The sequence below is a fragment of the Conger conger genome, chromosome 12 (genome assembly GCF_963514075.1).
Source record: "Conger conger chromosome 12, fConCon1.1, whole genome shotgun sequence".
Classification (NCBI taxonomy): Eukaryota; Metazoa; Chordata; class Actinopteri; order Anguilliformes; family Congridae; genus Conger; species Conger conger.
Genome location: NC_083771.1, coordinates 9,048,201 through 9,065,697, shown reverse-complemented (window position 1 = coordinate 9,065,697; position 17,497 = coordinate 9,048,201). Strand labels below are relative to the sequence as shown.

The 17,497-nt window shown below is 48.7% G+C and overlaps 2 protein-coding genes across 3 annotated transcripts; one reads left to right on the top strand and one right to left on the bottom strand.

Annotated features, from left to right (window-relative positions):
- Positions 1-302: 302 nt before the first annotated feature.
- On the bottom strand, positions 303-11,001 carry anapc2 (anaphase promoting complex subunit 2). Of its 2 annotated transcripts, none has more exons than XM_061263257.1 (14): positions 10,742-11,001; positions 9,697-9,949; positions 8,676-8,985; positions 8,297-8,429; positions 7,350-7,638; positions 6,584-6,703; positions 6,100-6,217; positions 5,674-5,852; positions 5,263-5,404; positions 4,903-4,978; positions 3,618-3,821; positions 3,352-3,484; positions 2,813-3,054; positions 303-1,697 (listed from the first exon to the last, which is right to left on the bottom strand). In XM_061263257.1, exons 1-14 carry the CDS (start codon positions 10,811-10,813, stop codon positions 1,485-1,487), a joined length of 2,484 nt encoding a protein of 827 aa, XP_061119241.1. In that variant the 5' UTR covers positions 10,814-11,001; the 3' UTR covers positions 303-1,484. The 2 variants fall into 2 exon arrangements, with proteins under 2 accessions (XP_061119241.1, XP_061119242.1); XM_061263258.1 differs by having other exon boundaries at positions 9,697-9,925.
- Positions 10,598-15,509, top strand: ssna1 (Sjogren syndrome nuclear autoantigen 1). Its single transcript, XM_061263259.1, has 3 exons — positions 10,598-11,255; positions 13,522-13,721; positions 14,929-15,509. The coding sequence occupies exons 1-3, from the start codon at positions 11,204-11,206 to the stop codon at positions 15,004-15,006; spliced, it is 330 nt and encodes a 109-aa protein (XP_061119243.1). The 5' UTR covers positions 10,598-11,203; the 3' UTR covers positions 15,007-15,509.
- The last annotated feature ends 1,988 nt before the right edge of the window (positions 15,510-17,497 follow it).

Sequence of the window (17,497 nt, the reverse complement as noted above, 5' to 3'; positions counted from 1 at the left end):
AGCTTAAAATTACTGGAATGTTCTCCCCCACTCAAATAATTGTAATGTAGCTATGTTTCTGACAAGTCAATTATATGGACTCAAAATCGCACGCGCTTTATATGCTTCCATTTCTTGCGCACATCTCGTGCAAAGCTCCAGGCAACTCAAGAGTTTCATAAATACCAGTTGCACAACAAATTTGAGAAACTGGAGGATTTCCTGAGTCTCCAGGGTCGGTATGGAATAACTATTATAAAGAAACTGAAGTATTGAAATAAAATATATTTTGATTATCATTTCAAATATTTATTAAAGTAGCCTCATTTTCCAATACAGGTATTTCCGTGTTGAATAGACTGACATTCGATATTCTGTGGTGACTGCAGTTTCCCTGAAAACGTTTAAATGAAGGATCTTGGAATCTCCAGTGTGAACATCCTATAGGGTGGACAGATGAATAATATCACAGAAAAACTCTTAGTTGCCAATAGAAGTTAATTGTGATATGTCACTGTTCTAGTGTATGAGACAACAATGTACACAATTAGGTATTTTGGAATTGAGGGAAGGAAAAAAAACATATATTATGGGTGGATATATTATGTCTGGATTACTCTGGACCAACCAAAACACGTGAGGGTCTCGGGAAAGTCCTCTTCCCTCAGCTGCCTTTTTAAGGCCACGTTCAGCCCCGACAAAACCGTGGACGACTGGCTGACGTAGGTACGGTTTGCTCTTATGGCGTCTGAGAAGGCGCACTCCGGGCTTTAAAACATAATAAATCAGAAAATAAACAGAATAAATCATTATTGATTCGGGCTACACCAATGGCACACCCACCAAACGGTAGCAAAAATATCTAAAATCCTGTTGCAAAACGTGGTACACCGTTGGGAGGAAATATATTGTTCAACACAGAAACGGTGGCAAAATGTTTCCGGATTGAACGTGCCCCTGGCTATTTTCTCCATCTGTAAACAGACTTCACAGCCAAAGACATCAGTCACCCATGACAGCCATCCCACACAGGCCCTACACACTTTATTTTCTGCACTAAACCCTTCCCCAGTGTCCCCACTGTGAGAAAAATGCTGATTTATAAGTTGTACTTGTAAGAGGCCTGCGTTGCGAGTGCATGCGTTTTCAAGCCTCAGTTCCCTTTTTGAAATTTATTATGAAAGTCAGTAAACATTGCAGTCATCAGAAAAACAGGCGAGAGGCCATCTTCAACACATAGTTTGGTGTACATTTAGACAGGTCCATCCACAGAAGGGGGGGGAGGAGGGTTATACCTCATGAAGAGAGTTCAGTTAAAAAGTGAGGAGGATACCAGAGGAAGTAAGGCTCTCACTGGTAACATCAGAAGTCTGCAGGCATAGCCCCGTTTCTATGTCCACATTAACTGGGCTCTCTCTCTTATTACTTCTGATACCTCTGTCTGTCTGTCTGTCTCACATCTCACATCTCACATCTCACATATCTCTCTCTCTCATCTCTCTCCCTCAGTGGTTGGACTTGGGGAGCCGGTAGACTCCCGCTGACAGGATGAGCTGGTGGTCGCGCACCTTCCTTTCCAGGAAGGCTTGCAGCTCGTTGACGTCCATCTCGGTGAGGACGGGCCCCGTGGCCCCGAACATGCGCAGCATGGCGTGAATGCGCTCCAGGGTCATGCTGTCTAGGTTCGTCAGCATGGCTTGGATGTAGGCCCAGAACAGCTGAGACAGAACAACAGAACATGGTCTCAAAACGACCTATACCTTAAAGACTTAATATCATAGTATATGTTTTTCTTGGTTCTTCATGGATGAGTTACACTGTAAAAATTATGCACTGGGTCTTTAAAACTGTCCAGTTGTTGTTGTTGTTGTTGTTGTTGTTGTTGTTGTTGTTGTCGGTGTGTGTGTGTGTGTGTGTGTGTGTGAGAGAGAGAGAGAATAAGAGCGTGCACACACCTGGTGGTGTGTGTGTGTGTGTGTGTGTGTGTGTGTGTGTGTGTGTGTGTGAATAAGAGCGTGTGTGTGTGTGTGTGTGTGTGTGTGTGTGTGAATAAGAGCGTGCACACACCTGCAGTTTCTCCCCTCTCTGCTCTGATTGGGTGGTGGTGTGTGTGTGTGTGGGTGTGTGTGTGTGTGTGAATAAGAGCGTGCACACACCTGTAGTTTCTCCTCTCTCTGCTCTGATTGGGTGGTGGTGTGTGTGTGTGTGTGTGTGTGTGTGTGTGTGTGTGTGTGTATGTGAGAGAGAATAAGAGCGTGCACACACCTGTAGTTTCTCCTCTCTCTGCTCTGATTGGGTGGTGGTGTGTGTGTGTGTGTGAGAGAGAGAGAGAATAAGAGCGTGCACACACCTGGTGGTGTGTGTGTGTGTGTGTGTGTGTGTGTGTGTGTGTGTGTGAATAAGAGCGTGTGTGTGTGTGTGTGTGTGTGTGTGTGTGAATAAGAGCGTGCACACACCTGCAGTTTCTCCCCTCTCTGCTCTGATTGGGTGGTGGTGTGTGTGTGTGTGGGTGTGTGTGTGTGTGTGAATAAGAGCGTGCACACACCTGTAGTTTCTCCTCTCTCTGCTCTGATTGGGTGGTGGTGTGTGTGTGTGTGTGTGTGTGTGTGTGTGTGTGTGTGTGTGTATGTGAGAGAGAATAAGAGCGTGCACACACCTGTAGTTTCTCCTCTCTCTGCTCTGATTGGGTGGTGGTGTGTGTGTGTGTGTGTGTGTGTGTGAATAAGAGCGTGCACACACCTGTAGTTTCTCCTCTCTCTGCTCTGATTGGGTGATGGTGGTGTGTGTGTGTGTGTGTGTGTGTATGTGAGAGAGAATAAGAGCGTGCACACACCTGTAGTTTCTCCTCTCTCTGCTCTGATTGGGTGGTGGTGTTGGAGACCCCCTCCTCGTCGCTGTCGATGAGCAGGACCCCCCGTTCGGGCCTCTCCCTTAGCGCCCCCGCCTCCAGCACAGAGTACTGCCCCCCCGCCTCCTCCTGCACCACCCCCTGCTGCTGCCACAGGGCCAGCTTCCTGCGCGTTGTGTCCTGGGACACCCCCAGCACCCCGCTCAGGTCCTCCAGCGACCAGGAGCCTGCGGAAGAGGGGGGACACTTGACCACAGCATCTGTGCTAAATAACAATGCAGTCCCTGCCTCTACAGCACTTACGTACAGCACACACATGGGCATTCAGAGGGGCTGGCAGACAGACAGACAGACAGACAGACAGAGGGGCAAGACTTGAAAGTGCAGGACGATGGCAAGGTGGATGAGGGAGACAGACAGACAGACAGACAGACAGACAGACAGACAAACTCTGTATAAGTGTAGAATGATGGCAGCATGGATGGAAAACACAGACTGACGGACGGACAGACTGACAGACTCACTCTTATCCTGAAAGTGCAGGATGATGGCAGCGTGGATGGGGGAGACAGACAGGTTGGTCAGGGTTCGATCCCCCAGCTCAATGTCTAGAGTCACAGAACCCAGGTGGGGCTTCCAGCTCAGGGTCCGCATAGCCTGGGGCGGGGGTGCAGAAGAGAGAGGGGTGAGAGAGAGAGAGAGAGAGAGAGAGAAAGAGAAAGAGAGAGAGAGATGTTTTTTTCACACCTTAATGGTGCGTGTACCTTTAGTGGCTTGTAGCGGTGTGTACCTTTAGCTTCTCGTAGCGGTGTGTGTACGCCTCCATGGCCTGACACACCACCGGGGGGAGTTCCATCTTCTCCTCCTTCAGCGTGGGCCAGAACTCGGAGGAGAGGATCATGGCCGATAGAGGCAGGGTGGGCTGCTCCTCCTCCGGCAGACGAGACTCCTCCTCCCGGATATTAGTGTTGATCCTGCGGGAGTCTGCCACATCCTGCGTGTGTACGTGGTGTGTGTGTGTGTGTGTGTGTGTGTGGTGAGTGTGGTGAGTGTGTGTGTGCGGTGTGTGTGTATGTGCGTATGTGTGTGTGGTGAGTGTGTATGTGCGTATGTGTGTGTGTGGTGTGTGTGTATGCGTATGTGTGTGTGTGTGTGTGTGTGTAACAGTCAAAGACAACAGAGATAGGGCAGGGGGTAGAGGAGGGGGAGGTATAGGCAGAGTTTAGCTGCACTGCAAAGACACTCTTACTTACAGAACAGTGGTCGGTTGCACAAAGCATCTTGAGTTGAGATTTTCCTTCAAGGATTTACTTAAAATAAAATGACAAAACATTCTATGCTCTTGCCCTAAGGGGGTTCACTTAAATATGTTTTTTCCTCCTTATCTTGATTTTAGGGCTTAAGGAATTCCTTAAAATCTGTTAGGTCTTGCAAAGGTCCTTAGCAACAAAAATAAGGATAAAAACCTTTTAAAGCACATTTAGAAGATGGCTGATTTTATGTTCATGGGTGACAAGGACATTTTGACAGATATTCGATCTATCATTTAGCTGACCGGCTAGCACTGGCCCACTGGGCCAAACAGAGTTTTGCTCTTCTGGCAGTGATCCAATTTATGACTGCTTTGCCACTGGATCAAGAAGTGGATGTGTTTTGAGTCTTTGTTTTAGTTGTTCTTTTTCGGCCATTAATTAGATTTTTTATTTTTTTATTTTATCGTTCAACTGACTCGGGGCAATACACAGAAATGCTGTTCAGGCTGCTTATAATCACTATGGCAACTGTGACATATTCAGATCGCAAATGTGGGCAATGGCTAGGTATTTTCTCTCATCTAAGAAATAGATTTTAGATGTTGCAACAACCCTTAAGGAAATACTAAGGTTAGGAAAGAAATGAGACCTTACGAAAAATCTTAATCAATAACAAACTTTGACCAACCAGATATACAGGATGGTGTGCTCAGAACTGGAAATCCTGCCATCATTCCGATTGGCTGCTTTGTTGTGAATATTTGTGAAGAGGCGTGTCTACAGAGTGTAAAGGTATAAAGCCAGACCCTGGTGGGGACTGACCTTCAGCATGACCTCACACAGGTGCATGTGGGACTCCCCGAATCGCAGCTTCAGCAGCTCCACGTTACGGATCTCCCTGCAGAGAGAGAGACAGAGAGACACACAGACACAGACACAGACACAGACACAGACACAGACACAGACACAGACACAGACACACACACACACACACACACACACACACACACACACACACACACACACACACAGTGCAGAAGTTGGGCAGTGTGTTGTCAGTGGGTCAAGGCACTGTGCAGGAATATGAAATATGTGTGAGATGTATTATGCGTGAACACATATGTAGAGATGCATGTATGTACAGCTATGGCATGTCAGCGGGGGGTCGTCAGAGGCAGGTACCTGGCGGTGTTGTAGTTGAGCTGGTGGAGCAGTCTGTCTGCCAGGACGGTGCGGTATTCATCGATGAAGATCTCCTTACTGCCGTATATACTGACGAGTAAGCTGATGATGTCAGAGGAACGCCGTTTTGAGCCCGTCTTATCTGAGAGGCAAGAGCAAGAGAGAGAGTAGAGAGGGCCAGCCAGGGATATAACAGGAGAAACAAATCGGCCAATGATCTAACGCATTGAACATGATGTCACCACCTCTGAACTGAGGTTCCTTCTAGTTTCCTGTGTTATAGAGTCCTTTTCAAGAGCAGGGTGAGCCAGTGAGGAGGCTGTGACCAGTGGATGGTCAGTGTGTGGATTCTGTGGTCAGTGTGAGGTCAGTCGATGTTCAGTGTGTGGTCAGTAGACGGTCAGTATGAACCTGTTAGTGCGTCTGTAGGGTCAGGGGTCCACTCCTCAGGGTCGCTGCCCTCGTCCTCGCTGTCCTGGGTCTCCAGGGTCACGGGGTCAGCGCGGGACAGCTCATTGGCCAGGTCTATGCAGCCGTCCACATCCCCCGTCAGGCTGCCGATGATCTGCCGCACCGTGTTGTCCCTCGTCCTGTCGCCACGACAACAAACCAGCGCTGGATCCGGGATTCACACTAACATGTCAGACAGACATGCACACACACACACACACATACATACACACGTGCGCGCACATACACCTACGTGCGCGCTCACACACACACGCACATGCGACAGACACAAACACTGACATGTCAGACACGTGTGCTCCCACACACACGCACACACACACACACACATATGAATACACACACGCGCGCACACAAGCGCACACACACCTGAGGTACTTGCGAATAGGCTGACAGGCCACCTGCAGGATGACCATGCTCGGGTCCAGCTCTCGAAGGGCCTTGATGGCCGAGATGTAGACCGTGATGATGTCAGACGTGAGCACCCCTAAAGCGCGAGGAGAGCGAGGGAGGCGTTCAGAAACCCCAGCTTTAAAAAGCCTCATCACTCCAGCCTTTAGCACTTTGTGTAATATAAACACCTACATCTGCCACAATATTCCCTGAAAATGCTCTTATGAGGGGCCGCGGTGGCGCAACAGGCCAAGATGCAGCGGACTTGCGGTTGCAGTTCACTGCAGTTGCACACCGGGGACCGGGGTTCGATTCCCGGTCCGGCCAAAAGCCAAGCTTGGCCGGCTCACGTGGAGCAGCATAATTGGCTCGCTGCTCCAGAGGGAGGGACTTGGCAGGGTCAGTAGATCGCCGCACAACAAAGATAATAATGGTGAAGTGCGCGCAGCAAAAAGCAGACCTGGGTGAAGGAGTCTGGTCTCAAACGCAGACTTGAGGGAAGTGAGGAGCTGCTGCCTCTGATTGGTCCTCTCCAGGCAGAACCGCAGGTCCAGGATGGCGGGCGTGGAGTCGGGGAAATCTGCGGGATGGAGGGAGTGTGTGAGCGGGGGAATCTGGGGATGGAGGGAGTGTGTTAAGGGAAGGGAGAGAGTACCTTCCGTGAATAGCCTCTTGTCTATGTCATCTGCCATTTTGCATGTGACGCCCTGTAAATTCGGTTGGATTTTGATTGGCTGTCAGCGTTTTTATCATTTATGCAGCTGAAAGAAATCACTCTGAAAGTGATCCCAATGATATTCTCGGTCTCTTTTAAAAGGACATACGTATGTGTAGTTATCGTTTTTGATTTGGACAGGCCTAAAGACTAGCTGCGAAACCAAACTCATGAGGACACAGCCTCTCTCTCCGTTCACCTGCTCTTCATCCGATCGAGGAGAAAAACGTCACATCAACAACCTGAGAAACACCTGCAGGTCTGTTGCATGATGGGTAAAAGGTACTACCAGATTGAGCTGGCTGGCTGGCAGCCATTTTCTGAATGCTAATTTAACCATTTTCAGCAATCTGCCTACAGCTATCTTTACGAGGTGCACAGCATCATAGGACAACAATCTGCAGCCCAGTAATACCCCAGTTACCCCAGTCTCACCCCAGTTATATGCAAGTTTCACCCCAATTACAACAGATTTCCACCCCAGTTAGCCCAGTTGTACCCAGGCCCTCACCGCGGATGATGCTGAACAGCTCCTCGATCCTCATGTTGACGTAGATCCTGCAGAAGAACTGCTGCATGTGGCACCTCCATCGCTGCAGCACTGCCCCGCCCGGCTGGGCCTTTGCCGCCCCCTCCATGATGCCCCGCCCCTCTCCAGTGCACGGCCCTCCCTCCATGATGCCCCGCCCCTCTCCAGCAGATGGCCCGTCCTCCATGAGGCCCCGCTCCTCTCCAGAGCACGCCGGACCCGCCTCGCTCACAAACACCCGACTCAGCCAGCCCAACACCCCCTCCAGCCACTGTAGGGAGGAGAGGAAGAACACCATCAGGAGAACAGCTCATCGCTGCACTGTCTGTAAACCCACATTCTGATTTGCTTTGAACTCTTCAGCGTAAAATACTGTAGAGCTGTGCGGAATCTGTTGTTCTGAAGATGGCTGTAGGTGATCTTGCTTTCTGTAACACGGCTCCTCAACCAAACGGGTTGCGTGAGAGTGCATGTGTGTCACGCGCTGTCTCACACTCACACTCACACTCACACTCACACTCACACTCACACTCACACTCACACTCACACACTCTCACTCACTCACTCACTCACTCACTCACTCACTCACTCACTCACTCACTCACTCACTCTCACTCTCACTCTCACTCTCTCTCTCTCTCTCTCTCTCTCTCTCTCTCTCTCTCTCTCTCTCTCTCTCTCTCTCTCTCTCTCTCTCTCTCTCTCTCACTCTCACTCTCACTCTCACTCACACACACACACACACGCGCACTCAGTATAAGAGTGTCTGCCGTAAAAACACACAAACACACTCTCACACACGTGCACTCTCACACACGCGCACTCTCACACATGCGCACTCTCACACACGCGCACTCTCACACACACAAACTCTTAGTCTGCTGAATAAACACTCACAGGAGAGGATGTGTGTGTTGAGAGAGCCGTACCTGCTGGAAGTCGGACAGGAAGGAGACCTCGTACTCCCCGCGGCAGCGTGACTCCATCCTCTGCGCTACGAGCCGGTGCAGGATGGAGGTCACCGCCTCCGAGCTCACCCTCTCCAGTAGCTGCAGCCTGGAGCTGGAGGAGCAACACACACACACACACACACACACACACACATAAATATATACACATACATGCACATAAAAACACATACACACATATGAACACATATACACACATACAAACACACACACATAAACACACATATAAACACATACACACACACAAATCCACATATAAACACATACACACATACACACAACTGCCCCCCCCCACCCCTCTCCTCAGAGTAGCAGTCCCCCCCTCCTCCCCTCTGCTCACAGGATGCGGCTGAACTCCTGCAGCTCCTCCAGGGCCTCCTGGCACCAGCAGTGCTGTGGGGGGGTCGCGCAGCCGGGACAGAGGTCCCTGTCGGGCCCCGGGGCCGCCTCGCCCCCGCCCTCGCGGCTCATGTGCACGGCCAGCGTCCGGCTGTAGATCTCCAGCACCCTGCCCTGCAGCACCGCCGACGGCGAGGACAGCAGGATGGCCCGGATCATGGAGAAGGCCCTCTCCCTCAGCCCCAGCGTCCCGGGGCCAAACAGCCCTCCCCGGCCCTCGTCCTGCCAGGCCCCCAGGCGCTCCAGCCCCCCTGGAGAGGAGGAGGAGGGGGAGACGTGAGGGAGAGGAGCTTCTGCTCCACGGTGCCTGCTCAACTACTGCAAACTGCCTACTGCACACTGCCTGCTCAACTACTGCACACTGCCTGCTGCACTACTGAACACTGCCTGCTCTACTCATTCACTTTGTGAATTTTTTGTGCGTGAATGAATCTTTACTAAAGCTCAACGTGCACTCAACCAAGGTGCCTGGAACTTGGAGCCAGCCCAGCTGAGCAAAGACCAACTGGGATTCTAAACTGGTTCAAGTGGTGTTTTTGACACTTCTAGCAGGTCTGCAGCTGTTCAAAGCTGGTAGAGTATGTTTGTGGTCATACTGGTGGACTCGCTGACTATACAGTATACAGTAGGCTGGTCAGTTGGTGAACAGCTGGTCGACCAGCTGAAAGTGTTGAAAACACAGCTTAAACCAGTTGATCAGCTTGGGCTGGTCCAAGATGGAATATTCAACAGGGAGGATAAACAATCTTAACTTAAAATGCTTTCATTTCCAAATGAGCAATGCTAATTTTACATTATTCCAGAATGGTGAAGAAGGATGAGGCAACAATAACTCATTCTGTGAATCAAACCATTTGCAGAGGACCTGTTGGGTCAACACTTTGCAGTTATTGCAGTGTTTAGAAATCTTGAAAATAATTAAATGATATCTGTTGAACTGGCAACTGCAGGCGTTTGGGTACCTAAAAAGGGCTCCAGGCGGGCGAGGAGGGTTCGGAAGGCCTGGAGCAGGATCCGTGCCCGGTCCCTCTCCTCCAGCTCGTTTTCCGGCTGTTCCAGCCCCGCCCAGAACTCGGGCGCCACGGCGGAGGTGAGCCGCACCTGCATGGTCTCCAGCAGCCAGCCCTCCACACACTGGCCCAGACCGTGGCTGCAGAGCAGCGCTACCGCCTGGGAGAGCGACTCCTCGGGCTGCGACATGGAGGATGGGGAAACCTGGGAAACAAGCACGCCGAGACCCCGACAGGACCGACTTTACACTGCTATTTTTCCCCTGCGGCGTCCGCAACTCATACACGCAGACTAGCCGAGGCATGTACACTCAGTCGCTACTTTTCCCCTAGATCAGGGGTCGGCAACCCTGGTCCTGGAGAGCCGCAAGCTAGCACACCCCGTGGCTCTCCAGGACCAGGGTTGCGGACCCCTGCCCGAGATTAATTGATAAGGACATGCCAGTTGCCATGGATACGCTGAAAAGAGCCTTCTTATCAATGGCCACAAAGTTACACTTCAAATAACAGATGGGATGGTTTTTGCCCAGTAGGAGTGGAAGCACATCATCTTTCATTAACCACATATTCGTGCATTACTCTTTAAACCTCTTGTATTTTGAGAAATTGGAAACAGTTTGTGCTTTGTTTTGTCTATTCGGTACATCTTTCTGATCCTCATCGCCGTGGAAGTAACGTTAGCTAAAGATCACCCTGTAGATCAGTGACCGTCACTCCTGGTCCTGGAGAGCCGCAGAGTGGGCTCACTTTTGTTGTTGATCAGCACTTAATTGATCAATTAAAGCAGATAATTACACCGTTAACCCACCCACCTGGTTTCTCGAGTCTGAATTGGTGGCCGATATTAAGGCGAAAGCAAAAGCCCGCAGACCCTTCGGCTCTCCAGGAGCAGGATTGAGGACCACTGCTGTAGATTTATTTTAAAATATGCCACAGCAACCCATTCACTTTCCGTAGTGCAGGCAGGGAAAGTTGCTTTGCCTCTAGAGCTACTTACCAACGCTGCAGTTACAGCATCCCAGGCAGCGGGAAGCTCCCGTGGCACAACGAGCGACTGTCCCGAGTGCATGCCAAATAGACAAGGAACACGCTCAAAGAAGCATTAAGCTGACGAACATATGATATTGACTATGCAATCGGTAGGATTGCAGTATTCACTTAAATTCTACACACCATGGGCTAAAAATACATATCACAGTCGCGCTCTTCTTTGAGTTTCTGGCGCACAGATATTACGTCGGCTGTCAAAATGCGTCACAGGCGTGGCGGAATTTGATGCTTGTGTGTGGCGGAAACGTATACTGTAGACAGTTGTCCCAGAAACTAAGTGAACTGGAGTAAAATAGATCTTTGGTTGAAATGTACGGAGTAAGAAACGGAGCGGGTGAGCAGGATAGATAAGAGAAAGTCTGTCTTTGAGAGCAGAGTCTCCCCGGAGCGGAGGGAAGAGGTCGGCAGCATGTCCCAACAAGGAGCCGCGATGCAGACCTACAACAATGAACTTGTTAAATGTAAGTGATGGTGAAGAAATGTGCAATAATAACTCTAGAATTCAGCATGTTTTCTAACAGTTAGCATGACACATTCAGGGCAATAAAAGCGAACTTACTACAAACGTACACACTTACTGGGTAACTGAACCCTATACAATTGTTACAGCTACAGCCAGCAAGCTCGACAGATTTCAGAAAACTTAAATTTAGCTAGCAATCATGTAATGACCCACAGCGCTGGCGACCTGCTTTCTTGCCTACCAAGCAAGAAGCCGAGGACACAGAGAGGAGCGCCCATTGCTGAAAATGCTGAAAATAATTAAAATATTGTCACACGTTGCCTGAGCCAGCGCCATCGGTCATCCATCAATTCATTGACTTCCCTGTGGAAAAGTAGTTTAATTTTCCTACAGAATTCCAGGCACGGAACATCCATCATACTTGGACCAATTCGGCAAGTAGCTATCTGTATAAATCAGATGTCACTTTACAGGTAAATATTTCCCTCAACCATTCCCAGTTACACATGCAAATGTCTAAAACGGACTTTTATGTAAAATGCAGTGTTCTGGCATTTCTCGACATCAAGTATATCTTGAATTTTCTGCGATCCGTTTATTTTTGACTGTCGAAGCCAGTCAGTGGGAGACCGCTTTATCTGATTAACTCTAAATAGATTCTGGACTGCTCGCGTCTTAAACAGTGTCTATACCGTCCAGAATCGCTGTGTGTTGGGGTAAGAAATGTCAATACAAGAGTGCGCATAGGCAGGCCAAATTAACACACCTGTTAATTGATGTTGTATACACAGCAGAGTTTCTGGGGAGCATTTATTGTTTCTCAGAAAAAATGACTCTACTTCTTACATCATAAAAGTAAGTAAAATCATTTTTTCATGCTCAGATTACTGTTGATTGCCCACAGGGCAATAACTCCTATAAATGGTTTATTTGTTAGAAAGGGCTAGTTCAGAAAATGTAAACGGAAACTTTGTCATTATTGTAATACTTAAGTGCATTTTCAAGAGTCTGTCACAGCGAGTAGCCTAGTTTTAAAAGACACTGTGATCTGATTTATCACCAGTTAAAGGTGGGGGCTAGGCTGGTACGGCCCTCAAACTCTCACTTCTTTTTGCTGGCTCTTTGTTACCAGATTTATTATAGGGGTGTGTATAAGTACACCAGTGTTCAGTCACAGATACTTAACAGTGAATGTAGCATTTTCTATTGTTGAAACTCTTCTGTGTTCATAGAAATGTAGGAATATGTGCAACCTTGTGGAATCTCCCCTTTCACAATGGCAGGTATTTTCTCATTGTAGTATATGAGCAATTGAAAAGGTCAAGTGACTAATAGAACGCTAATAGATCTACAGGCTGATGTTGGGGGAAGATATTCATGAACTCTCCTCTCGGAACTTACCCTTTGAACAGCGTGTGCGTGCGTGCGTGCGTGCGTGCGTGCGTGCGTGCGTGCGTATATGCATCCGTGTGTGTGCGCATACATTTGTGCAGTGCTCAGACGCACACTGCAGTCTTACAGACCCGTGTCTCATACCCATGGGAAATATTCCACATGAAGTAATGCACCGAGCAGCAGAAAAGCCATCACGTTCATGACACACACGGTTTAGATCAAGAAGGGACCCACAACTGGTGCAGAATGTTGATGCTTTCTGTTACAGTCTAGTTTCCCAGCGACAGCTTTAAAATGTTTCACATTCAAGGGACCCGAACCTTGCTCTTGATTGGGGACAATTCCACTACCGATAGAGTGAAGGATGAGCACAGTGATCAGGTGGAGCTGTAGCTTGAATAGGTGCGAGGCAATTGGAGTAATCACAGCAGGACACTTCAGTGAGTTTCTGCCTTAGCTTTCGGGCTCCAGATGCAGGTCTTTCACCTGTAAGGTAAGATCCTCCTGGAGCTGAAATTCTAAGTATGCTGCTGGCGGGTCATATGACATATGACATCAGAAAGGGAGATTTCATTAAGGAGTGATTTGGGGGGGGGGGCTCTGTCACACCATAACCCCCATTCATCTGTCACACACAGAGATAACCTGAGTCAGCACAGACCAAGAGGAACACACACACACACACACACACACACACACGTGCACTCACATGCCTGCACACTCAAAATGTTGTGATATATACACACACACACACACACACATACAGTCCCTCTACCATAGTACACCTGCACACACAAAATCTTTTCACACACACACACACACACACACACACACACACACTGATCGTGTCATGTTACTCCACGCGGCAGGTCTGGAGGAGTTGTGCTCAAGGCGGGAGGAGCTGAGCGTGCAAATCCAGAAGGAGGAGGAGGAGAAGACGCGGCTCCAGCAGGAGATGCAGCTCTTGACGGAGAAGCTGAACCGCGTCACCGACAGCCTGGCCCGCCGGACCGCTGCTCGAGCGCAGTACGACCGCACCATCGCAGAGACCGAGGCCGCCTATATGAAGGTCACCCTCCCTGACCTGAACCGTACAGCCACCTGCACTGCATTTACACACACACACACACACACACACACACACACACACACACACACACACACACTGAACCGTACAGTCACCTGCACTGCATTTACACACACACACACACACACATACACACACACACACTGAACCGTACAGCCACCTGCACTGCATTTACACACACACACACACACACACACACACACACACACACTGAACCGTACAGTCACCTGCACTGCATTTACACACACACACACACAGACACACACACACTGAACCGTACAGCCACCTGCACTGCATTTACACACACACACACACACACACACACACACACACACACACTGAACCGTACAGTCACCTGCACTGCATTTACACACACACACACACACACACACACACACACACTGAACCGTACAGCCACCTGCACTGCATTTACACACACACACACACACACACACAGAACCGTACAGCCACCTGCACTGCATTTACACACACACACACACACACACACACACACACACACACACTGAACCGTACAGTCACCTGCACTGCATTTACACACACACACACACACACACACACACACACACACTGAACCGTACAGCCACCTGCTCTGCATTTACACACACACACACACACACACTGAACCGTACAGCCACTTGCTCTGCATTTACACACACACACACACACACACACACACACACTGAACTGTACAGCCACCTGCTCTGCATTTACTTACACACACACACACACACACACACACACACACACACACACTGGATCCTACAGAGATCTGCACTGAAATGAGAAGTAGCAGTGTTCTGCAGTAAAATGTCATCTTTACATCACCATTTTGATTTGAGGTGTGCCTGATCTCAGCCAGGTGGGCAGCCTCCTCCAGCTCCCTGTGGGAACTAAAGAGACCTCTCCAGTTTAAAAACCACACCCTTGGTACTTCACCAACCACAGTTTCATCATTAGCCCCTCTGCCTCAGAGTCTGGCTCACTGGCCTGCACTGTCACCTGTTGTGAGTTGTGGCAGTTTTAGCCCTTTCATTTCCCATGCAACACCACTGGGTTAAGAGTCTGACACATGACACGCGGCTAGCAGCTGCTCAGCGGTTCCTCGGGGGCTCAATTCACCTCCTGTTTGTGTTCATGTGTTTACAAAATATGCTTCTTCTCTTTGCAGATCCTGGAGAGCTCGCAGACTCTGCTGAGTGTGCTGAAAAGAGAAGCGGGGAACCTGAGCAAAGCAACGGACATGTGAAGAGACTAAGACAGGAACTCTCACTCAGACCTGTGAAGATAAATAGGACAGGAACTCTCACTCAGACCTGTGAAGATGAATAGGACAGGAACTCTCACTCAGACCTGTGAAGAGACTAAGACAGGAACTCTCACTCAGACCTGTATAGAGACTAAGATGGGAACTCTCACTCAGACCTGTGTAGAGACTAAGACAGGAACTCTCACTCAGACCTGTGTAGAGACTAAGATGGGAACTCTCACTCAGACCTGTGCAGAGACGAAGACAGGAACTCACTTACAGTTAATCCATCAATCCGTTGTGCCACACACAAATCTCCTCCCAACATTATCCCGTCCTGTAGAATTGCTGTTTCTTTACATACCCAAATATCAGCATTGGGAACAGACCATACAGTTGTCTGTATGTCCTGTGTATGAATGTGTGAGAATGTTTTATGCACAAAAAAATCTCATGTTCTGTCTGTGGATCCCTTTTGTACAAAGTAAAATAATTTAACTGTGTGTTACAAATTCATTCTTTAAATCATTGCATATTCTGTTTGCTTTTGGGTGCTCCAAACGTGTGGAGAAATGGTCCAAAATACTGAGGATGAGGGTAATTGCACAGAAAGTGTTAACGCAGTCATCAGTTGGATTTCTCACAATCGGTCACTGTGACCCTACCGTTGAGAAAGCCACTATACTCTAATGTCAGCCTTGCTGTCAATACAAAGCTCTTCACTCCAGCAGCCGACAAAGTCTGTCGCAACCATGCCATTAATTACAGGCCCTGCTGCAATGTACAGCACTGCCACCAGAGGGAGAAAGACCAAACACCACATTTCAGGATTCAACAATTTATTTCCTTTTCTTCGACTTTGTCTTTGTTTTCTGACTGAAATCATTTCCGAGTATAAATTATACAGTTAGTACATCTCTGATGCTGAAGATTGAAAGACAGAAAGGAAGTAAAGAGTAAAAAAAGACGTGTTGCTATCTTTACATACACATGAAGCTACGGTTTCTATTCACATGGACAGACAGATGGGTGGGCTGAAGGCAGAAAATGAATAGATGTTTTATTCACCAAACACTAAACCGATGTGTCTCCAAGCCTGCCATAATACAAGGCTGGACCGCCTGGGCCAGGCAGCAGGCTAGCGGCCACCGGTTTTTATTGAGGAATATATCACATAAAAGCCTCGCTACATAATCGCTGCAAATTGACGTGTCAGGGATGACAGTTCTGCCATTCACGATTGATCCCGTTTGGGATTAATTCCTCAAAGCCGTCGTTCACAGGTGAATCGTCGCCGCCAACTGACACACTTGGGACCCCTTCCCAGAGGCCGCGGCAGCACTGGCTTGTGGTTAGTTTAATTAGCTGTAATTAATTAACTGTAATCCAAATCTCTCCCTGGTATTGACAGTAATGTGGATTGTGGGTGACTGCTCCGCAGAGAACCGCGCGTCTCAAATGCAGGACCGAAGGCACGTGAGAGAGAAAGGATGAGCCAGATTAGTCTCAGATATAGAGTGACCGTTCAGGATACAGGTGCACACAGTCGGATGCTTTTGTTACTTTCAAAAGCTTCTCTAAACCGCCATTCCTTTTCTCATTTACCTTTACAATCAATTAACTTGTGATTATTTGTGGAGCCAGAGAATCTTAAGAACCGCCATGACCCATCTTCATTTCACAACGAATGAAGGATAGAGAATGACTGAAAAGTACGTCGATTACATAATTACGTAAGTGGAAAAGAGAACCATGAGCATTAATTCAAATTTAACTGAATGTATTAAATTACCTTACACTGAATCATACACCGGTAATACACTGATGATGGTAGTCAGGGGAAAACGGTGTTTACCCATTTTTTTCTTATACTGTACTCTGCACCCACCTCTGTGCGTTTGATCGGTGTCTAAGGGCTGTGTGAAACGCATACTATCCTCTGCAGGAAGTTGTCACTGCTTCTTTTTACTGAGCCAACCAGCTAGTCCCAGGTATGTGCAGATCGGCACAGCACTGCAGGGCAGCTGGACGATCTACACTGGCATGGCTGCGATTCTGTCTGCGGCCAGCCTGCCGGCCATCTTAACACAATGTGCCACCTAGCAGCTACCTCTTCCTTCAGGGGAAAGTAACTTCCTGTACTTTTTAAATGTCAATTTATGCTTTTGTGGATGAGTGGATGAGTGAGCCTAGAGCTCCGCAGTCTAAGGCAGAGACCAGCAACTCAGTCGAGGATGGAAAACTGCTGGTCTTCCACCCTACATTTCCCTGGGAGTCAGGTGTGATGAGTCAGGTCAATCAGTAGCAGCAATTACTCAGGAGAAAATAAAACCAGGGATGGATTAGGATTCGAGGGCCAGAGTTGATGATCCCTGGTTTAGGGTTTCAACCAGAAGCTGTATTGGCTAATGCCAGTGCCTAGAAAACCAAGGTCTCGACGGTTGAGCTATGGATGTGGCCACTCTTGTGATGTAGTGGACATCACGGTTTC